This window comes from Neltuma alba, unplaced genomic scaffold, assembly GCF_004799145.2.
Source record: "Neltuma alba isolate B1F8T4 unplaced genomic scaffold, ASM479914v2 tig00011551_pilon, whole genome shotgun sequence".
Lineage (NCBI taxonomy): Eukaryota > Viridiplantae > Streptophyta > Magnoliopsida > Fabales > Fabaceae > Neltuma > Neltuma alba.
The window spans coordinates 7,064-15,842 of NW_021636212.1; the positions used below are offsets into that span (position 1 = coordinate 7,064).

General features: G+C 34.9%; 1 protein-coding gene across 1 annotated transcript; it reads left to right on the forward strand.

Moving 5' to 3' along the window:
* The first annotated feature begins 720 nt into the window (after positions 1–720).
* LOC114714924 (malate dehydrogenase, mitochondrial-like) lies at positions 721–3,314 on the forward strand. Its single transcript, XM_028899717.1, has 7 exons — positions 721–1,008; positions 1,129–1,302; positions 1,745–1,913; positions 2,254–2,315; positions 2,421–2,542; positions 2,904–3,021; positions 3,174–3,314. The coding sequence occupies exons 1-7, from the start codon at positions 754–756 to the stop codon at positions 3,312–3,314; spliced, it is 1,041 nt and encodes a 346-aa protein (XP_028755550.1). The 5' UTR covers positions 721–753.
* Positions 3,315–8,779: the final 5,465 nt, after the last annotated feature.

The window sequence follows — 8,779 nt, forward strand, 5'->3', positions numbered from 1 at the left end:
CTGATCCAAACAAGCACTACATACGTGACATTCTTCAACGAGATGCTTCTCGGAATCCTATAATTCTTGGTGCTGACATGTAATAGCTCCTGTTACAAATTGTTACTCCTCCGGTCCTAATTATAAGACCCAATTGACTTATTTGAGGAGATTAAGGAAGTAAGTTAAGTTGGTTATTTATAATAAATAAGTGTTGTTATTCCTAAAATATCCTTGCTAATTAAGTATATTGGCTAAAACTATCATTATTAGAAGGATTATCTTGGAAAAAAATACATAAATATAAGAGAGAAAATGGATTGGGTCTTATAATTAAGACCAATAAAAAGTCAAAATTGGGTCTTATAATAAGGACCGGAGGAGTATTTAAAAAAAAAAGAAGCATCTAAAATTTTTTTATGGATTTTGTCCCAATTATCTACAACCACAGTATATAATACTTACATCAAGTTTTTAATAGTTATTGTATTAAGTTTTTCAATCCATTCTATTTTTAAAATATTAATATTTAATATTATTTAATTACAAATTTTTATGAAAAAGACACATAATTATATGTAATAAAAAGATTTAACATAGTACGTATAAGTGCTTGAGCTTATTTTTTCCTAGAACAAAATAGCTTGACTCGACTCGGTTCTTGTTTTTATTACTGTTACCCGTGAAACTGGCTCGTTATTGTTAAACCCTCTGTTCACTTCCTCTCCGGCACTCGTATTTTCTTGCATTTTTCTCGGAAAGTTACGATAGACAATGGTGAACCCGTCGGTGCTCCGATCCTTACGCTCAGCCGTGGCTCGTGGCTCCTCTTTTCTTGCACGCCGTGGGTATTCCAGCGATGCAATCCCTGAACGGAAAGTGGCCATACTCGGAGCCGCCGGTGGGATTGGTCAGCCCCTATCATTGTTGATGAAGCTCAATCCCCATGTCTCAAGACTTTCACTTTACGATATAGCTGGAACCCCCGGTGTCGCGGCTGATGTTAGCCACATTAACACAAGATCTGAGGTACACTTTTTTGTTCATCTCTTTGTGGAATTCGCGAGAGTACGGAATAAGAGTGTGGAATTTACAGTACTTTGATGTTGTAGTATAATTTAATAAGATGTTTATGCATTGGAGTTGAAGGTGGCCGGATACCAAGGTGAAAATGAGCTTGGGAAGGCTTTGGAAGGATCAGATGTTGTTATTATTCCCGCTGGTGTGCCCAGAAAGCCTGGAATGACACGTGATGATCTTTTTAACATTAATGCGGGCATCGTCAAATCACTCTGCAATGCTATTGCCAAGTACTGTCCGAACGTGGGTATCTTTTGCCTTCGAGTGTTTAATATTCATTTTACGGTTGTTGTCGCGAACTACTGTCAGTGTTAAGTTGCTTTGAATACATTGTAGAAAACCCATATGCTACAGTGATTTCCTTGGTAGAATGAGGATTGGTTGTGATTCTTGATGACTGATCGGCTTTTGTTTTTTCTTTTTAAGGCTCCCTCCCTTTTATTCTACATGGTTTTGGCGTTTTGCTTTTGCCGGATTGATTCCCGGGATGACATGAATGATTCATTTGAATTATTTTACATGTTGACTAACGGTGTGATTGGATGTTTTCCTAGATATCTTCAATACATTCATTTCATCAATGTTAAACCGTATAAATCATATAATTTGGCTACATTGTGCGCTGCAAGTCTGCTTTATGTGTGAACATTTGAAAATGATTATTGTTATTGTCGTATGAATTCAGGCACTTGTTAACATGATAAGTAATCCTGTGAACTCCACTGTTCCAATTGCCGCTGAGGTTTTCAAGAAGGCAGGGACTTACGATGAAAGGAAGTTGTTTGGGGTTACTACCCTTGATGTTGTGAGGGCAAAAACTTTCTACGCTGGGAAGGCAAAAGTTCCAGTTGCTGGTATGTAAAATTTTTTAAATTTGTAGGTACCTTTATGTCTTTTCTGGTTGTGCAAGTATGTTTATTTGGCCACCTAGAGATGATTTTTTTGGGGGGGGGGGTGGTTGTCTGGGATGAAATTTCAGTTATTAGGTCTTTAGAAGAGTGGCTAACAACCCAACTTGAGAAGAAAATTCAACCATTTAGTTTATCTTTCTTATTTTTTTGGGTGTAGGTGGGCTTTAGGGGTTGAGGTTTTGATTGTTGAATGCTATTATTTGATTGCTGAATAGCAATTTAAATTTCTTTTACGCCTATTATCATGTGTCACTGATTACTTGGTTTGTGCATATTTCTGCAGAGGTTAATGTGCCTGTCGTAGGTGGCCATGCAGGCATTACTATTCTCCCCCTATTTTCTCAAGTATCTTCTTGCTCTCACGCCCAACATTTGTATTCTGTGATGTCTTGTTTGACTGCCTTCCTGTACATGAACTTGCCTAACTTTTGAACATTTTCACTGCAATAGGCATCGCCAAAAGCCAATCTAGGAGATGATGATATTAAGGCTCTGACAAAACGAACACAAGATGGAGGAACAGAGGTTGTGGAAGCAAAGGCTGGAAAGGGCTCTGCAACATTGTCAATGGCGTAAGTGTGCTCATCCTCTTAAATGCTTTGTTGCAGCGAATTATAGACAATTTAGGTTATCCTGTTAAGTACAAAGATACATGAGGAAGTTGAAGTTAGATAATTTGTTGAAAATAATTGAAGATGTATGGTTTTGAAATGAGCTTTAGAAATAATGGTTGTGAATCTCAAGCATAAACAAGTTGATCATTTGATGGGTAGGTTGTGCTTATCTGGGCTTGTGGTTTTATGCTTCCCCTCGGACATTTCCTATTCTTAGGGATTGTTAATTCCAAGAGGCTTGAATCTTTCAATTTGTATTAACTATGCTTTTATGGTCTAAAGATGAACACTGGATCCATGAGGTTCTTGGCTTTTGCAGCTATGCTGGAGCACTTTTCGCTGATGCTTGCCTCAAAGGACTCAATGGGGTCCCAGATGTGGTTGAGTGCTCATTTGTGCAATCCGGTGTCACTGAGCTGCCTTTCTTTGCTTCTAAGGTGATTGAACTGTGACACTTATTCTGGATCATATCTTCATCCCCCCTCCCCGGGGGGAAATTGATGCCACGTCAATGCCTAAATTTCCTACCCTCATTTATTTGAGCATGTGGGCTTTGTGTGTTCTAACTGGTGATCTTAAATGTTTGCAGGTGAGGCTTGGGAAGAATGGTGTGGACGAAGTTCTGGGCTTGGGTCCTCTTTCGGATTATGAACAACAAGGCCTGGATAGCCTTAAGTCTGAACTCAAAGCATCAATTGAGAAAGGAATTAACTTTGCCAACAAGAACTAGTGGACTTTCCAATACATGTCTGGCTGGTTTTGTGAATATACTATACAGAACTAATTGAAGATTTGCAGTATAAGGACCATCAGTGTAATGAGTGACCGGCATGGTTGGTGTCGGTTTGTTGTTTTGTTTAGATTAGGTGTACACCGCGATTCAATAATGTGAATCTCTGAGGGCAGTTAGTTGCCGAGGGTACATAAATCCTGTTGACAAGATTGGAGAATATTGGCTCCAAACCATATGCACGGTTGAATAGTTTAGTTTATTGCATTTGCAGGGTATCAATCCCTTTTTAGTCTTCTCTTTCTTACCTTTTCTTTTGCGGAGATGATTAAGGCTGGCAAATTGAGAGCTTGTACATTCTATCGGGTTCCCTAAGAACAATATAGTTCGTTTGCATGCTATGAGCTTCCTTAGCAAGCTAGTCAGCATAAGAGATGGCTTCTCTAGGTCTATAATCAGTAGTAACCATCCAATCCTGCTTTTATAGCCATGGATGATTTATTGGCATGCTTCTATTTCTTTCACTCCTCTCTTTCCTTGTCGTTAATCCATGAATTATAGTGATTCTACATATACACAGACACATGAAAATGAAGCCATGCTTTGCACTAACCCCGATCCTTAATTGCTCATTTACTTTCAAATGAAGAGAGAGATAGAAGACAAAGATAGAGGTGGATTCATCTATCACTTTCTGATTCCGTGTGGGTTTTGCTTACATATATTTTCACTTAAGTAGCTAAGCAATTGAGAGGACCTCTCAATATCTGCATGTTAATGTACTCCTTAAACAATATGGGAGATTTGAACTTTATAGATAAGGGGGGAAAAATGCATAAAGAAGTTATCTCCATTAACAGTTGGCGGGTCCAACTAAAAAAACTTGATAGTTGGAGGAAGATATCAATAAACATTGATTTCACATACATGTGCACAATATGACGCATTTGTATTGACATAATACACAATAGGCACCCATGGATGCTTGAAGAAGAGTGGAAAAATGATGGTGAAATTAATTTAAAATTTTTGGATGGGTTCATTGTTTGGTTTGGATTAGACCCTGAAATCAATGGGTCACAGTCTAAAATTCCATCAGAGGTCAGATCGATCATATTAACCGATTCAGTCTTGCAAAATTTCAGCATTAAATTGCTCAATAGGTTAGGTTTGAGTGGGTTTTTCCAATATTGCCAGTTAAATTAATCCGATGAGAGTGTGTGATTATATGTGCATTAAGGAGGAGCCTTTGTCAATGTAACAAGTGAAATGTCCTAGACAATCCAATTTATACGGGAAAAAAAATTGCAAATGAATTAAACTGATCGAGAAGTTTAATAAAAGCATATAGAACATACATTGTTTTCTTTTATAATTGATTTAATTTGCATTTGACAAATAGAATTTTTGGCTTTGGACGTCCTTAACAAAAGTGTAGACAGAAAATAGGAAGGAAAATGAGTAAGAGAAAAGTAAGATTGCATTGAAGTCTCAATCATTACATTACATAAGCATAACTTTCAACACTAAGATTGAAGTCTCAATCATTACATTACATAAGCATAACTTTCAACACTAAGATGACCTCATTGCTTCACAAATATGACACATGAATTTTAAAGATAAAAACTGCATGTGAAAAACAAAAGTTACTACTTGTGATGAATCTTGCTGGGAAGTAGCAAAACCTCATAATTCTTGCCATTTCCTAAAGAAATTATCAATGTCAATTTTAAGAGAGAAGAACATAACGTGTATACTATAATGTTCACATATAACATGAGAGCATTTAATCTTAAATGCTTCATGTAAATTTATGAGACTCGGAGAGAGGAAGAGTCATACTCAGCCAGAAACAGATAAAAACACACTTCCTACTGCAAAGAATTTGCCTCATGCATGCACCTCTCCTTTGACATTTGGATCTCTTAGTTGCATTTTTAAAGTAAGATAGAGTGAAAATGATAAGCTTTGACTTATGATCATAATATAGGTTCCATAAAAATAAAACCTATTTTCATCTCTATCTCTCTTTATACTTTAGGTAATTTTATCTCTCTGTTGTAATAGCACGATGCTGTAAGAAGAAAGAGATAGACATGGTATAAAAGAAATAATTTTATATGAGAATGAGACCTATCCACTCTCATGTTTCCATACCTTTAAGGATCCAAATCATTCTTTTTGGCTATCCCATTGCAAGATATATATTCATGGGGTGTGTGAGAACAAATTCAACATGGTCAAAACTACGTTTCTGCGGAAGCAATTAACCATGGTGGTGGTTATGCAGAAACGTGGTTTTGGCCACGTTTCAACGTGGTTTTCAAACAATGAGATAGAATGAACATGATTCATTGTGTCCTTCTCTTTTCAAAACTGACATTGTAAATTTCTTGAGGACAAATGCAAGCTCATCATCATCAGCATCAATGATGATGAGGATCAGGTCCCTCCGGGGAGAGCCGATCCAGTCTTCCTTCAAGCATTGACCTGTTTGCATGAGAAGTACTGTTTCTGGGCACAACGTTGATCAGTAGTTGACGCAGCAGAAGTTGTGTGTTGATCTTTCTGGTGCTGGTTTTGGAGGAGAAACCAGCAGCTGGGAAGAGTCTTGATTCTGAGCTTTGTACCAACAGCGAAAGAACAACAACAACAACAATAATGAGAAGAAAGATGGGTGACTTTAAAGGAGAGGAAGCCATAGTCATGTATAGAAATTAATATGGCAGGCAATAGCAAATGGAAGACTTTTTTTTGGTTATGATTAGCACTGTGATGCAATGCAGCGCAGTGAGAGTATGCGAAGAAGAAAAGAGCTATTTATAGAAGACTAGCCTACGTTCATTATAGAGATGGCATATTTAAAATTCTTTAAAACTAGATTGAGCAGGAAATTATTAAGCATAAATAGTTAAAGGTATTTTTAATGTTATATTTGTGTGTGTATGTGTGTGAAAAATTGCATTATCTCATTAAAGATTACAAATGCATTAAAGATTTAATTGGTACATATATACCTTGAGCATCCTGGTGACATTAAACGCTTAAGTACCCTGAAAACCTATTTATAAAACAATTAATCATCCTCTCTTGTTTAGAACAGTGCCCAAATGCCATTACTTAAATGTCAAATTTTCTTATTTAATCTCTTCTTAATAAATTACTACTACCTCTTATCCTAGCTATATATAACAGTTAAATATACTGAGATTTAAAAAAAAAATAGTTAGATTTTATTTAATTTGCAATAAATATGTGTTAATTTTTTTTTAAAAATGCCCCCTTAATAATTTGTATTGGAAACTTCTCCCAAGATCTCTTTTAGTATTTGTGATTAATAGGATTGTTTAGAAAACTAATTATAAATCTATGAGACAAAGTGAATTAGTTATAACCAAAATAAACCCATCAACTAGCTCATATATTTAGAATCGAGTAAGTAATTCTCTAGCTAGAAAAAAAATAGATAATGTCTTGCTATCCTGATCCATTGGATCCAAACTCCTCTTAATCTTTTTTTAAGTGTGAGGTTGAGAACTTCATGGTTTCTCTCTATCAGTAGTGAAAGAAAACAAGGCTGCATATCTCTGTTATATTAATCAAAGTGAACTAGCCGATCAAGACCATTCTTAGATTGTCCGATACATCCATTCCAAATCCTTTTACATTAATCAAATTTTAAGATTAAGCAAGCAAAGAACAGATTAAAGGACAAAAATAAACCCTAAAATACCCTTTTGGTATGTTAATTGGCCAGCTTTTTTTTTTTCCAGATAATTAAGCCATGAGAGCGTCGTGATGGCTTCTCCATCATCAATCACATGGCCCCGTCACAAATCGTTCGATCCAACCAGGAATGTCGCCTGTGCTTCAGTGGAACGCATGTGTCGTTTGGCTTATTTCATTAGCATTTCTTTAAGCCGCACAAACATATATTAATTATTAATTAATATACCAAAAGTGGTTAAGTAGTGTTTTTTGAACTAAATTAATCAAGGAATGAGGGGAACATTAATATTTTATGGTGTACTATTTTCAATTGGGATAATTAGTTTGCTAATCCTTATAGTTTTACCCAGTTTTGAATTAGGTCCTTGTACTCCCCCCCCTTTATCAGGTCTTGTTGTTTGCTCAATTTAAGTAGATAGGGGTTTGGCGGGCAATGGAGAGAGTGAGAATGAGAATGGAAGGGGAAGTGAGGAAGGAAAGCGGGGGCTGTTAGTTGAAAATGTGGGCAAGCTGGACCATGAAGATGTAGAAAGAGCATCCGTGGTTTAAAGGAGCTTGAGGGGAGGAGGGAGGGAGAGAAGCTGAGGAAGAAGAAGAAGATAATGAATGCTCGCCACGTAAGCCCCTATCTATTTAAACTAACAGTCTTAGTAACGAAAGAACCCTCATTAAAACTGACCAAACAATAAGCACATGATTAAAAAAAAAAACTAGGGGGACCTAATTTAAAACTAAGTGAAACTATAAGGACTAACAAACTAATTATCCCTTTTTAATTTTTCATTGTGGTTAAATCGTAGTTGAGTTGTCCAATCAATTTTTAACTAGATTTTTTTTTTGTAATTTGTTAATGAGAAGATTATTGTTTTTCTTGTAATTTGTTAATGAAGAACATGGAATAACAAGAAATTAAAATAGAAATTAAAGCATAATAGAATACACTAGTATTTTGTTTACTTAAATCCAATCACCTCCTGTATTTTAAAAAAGGCATAACAAATTGCTTAAATTGAGTTATAAGTTTGAATTTAGTAGAAAAAGCTAGTTCCTCATAATACAGTTTAAATCCTATTAGAAGATGTGCTTTTATTTAGTATCAGAGAGTGCTTCAAGCAATATTATCTACTTCTATTTCTCTCTAATATATTTTATTTAAAGTATTATTTTTTCACATAATATCCAAAACTCACTATAACACTTCGTAACTAATCAACTTGACTCTGCTTATTAGTTACTTTTATTTAGTGTAATTCTGAGATTTTATAAAACATAACCAATTTTAATTAGCTTTTTAAATTTATGTGAAGTAATTAATTGAAACTTATAAAAAAGATAAGAATGGACTAATATGAAGAGTATATTTACATTAAAAAAATACAAATAATATTAAAAGTTAAAAATATTATAAAAACTATTAAAAATTATTTTCATCCAAGAGAATATTAAAAATAAATAACTAAAAATTGTTTGGGAAGCACAAAAAATGTATAGAGAGAAGCATAAGAACAATATAAACATAAAGGGTAAAAATATACTTTTAATTTTTTTTAAAAAATTTTTAGATAAGTCATAAGTAAGTTTTAGATATTTTTACAATTATGTTTAAAAAGAAAACTTTTGACCTATAAGTCATATTGGTCATGTTACTAACAATTCCTAAATTTGTAAAATAACTTATCATAGTTACAAGCTACTTTTTGCCTCCTCAAATGCCCCACCAAACAGACACTATA

Bases quoted from the DNA above. Each gene is read 5' to 3' on its own strand.
- LOC114714924 (XM_028899717.1), top strand. From the start codon at position 754: ATGGTGAACCCGTCGGTGCTCCGATCCTTACGCTCAGCCGTGGCTCGT. The intron at 1,303-1,744 runs GTGGGTATCTTT...GTATGAATTCAG, and splicing joins TTGCCAAGTACTGTCCGAAC to GCACTTGTTAACATGATAAG. The intron at 2,316-2,420 runs GTATCTTCTTGC...TCACTGCAATAG, and splicing joins TTCTCCCCCTATTTTCTCAA to GCATCGCCAAAAGCCAATCT.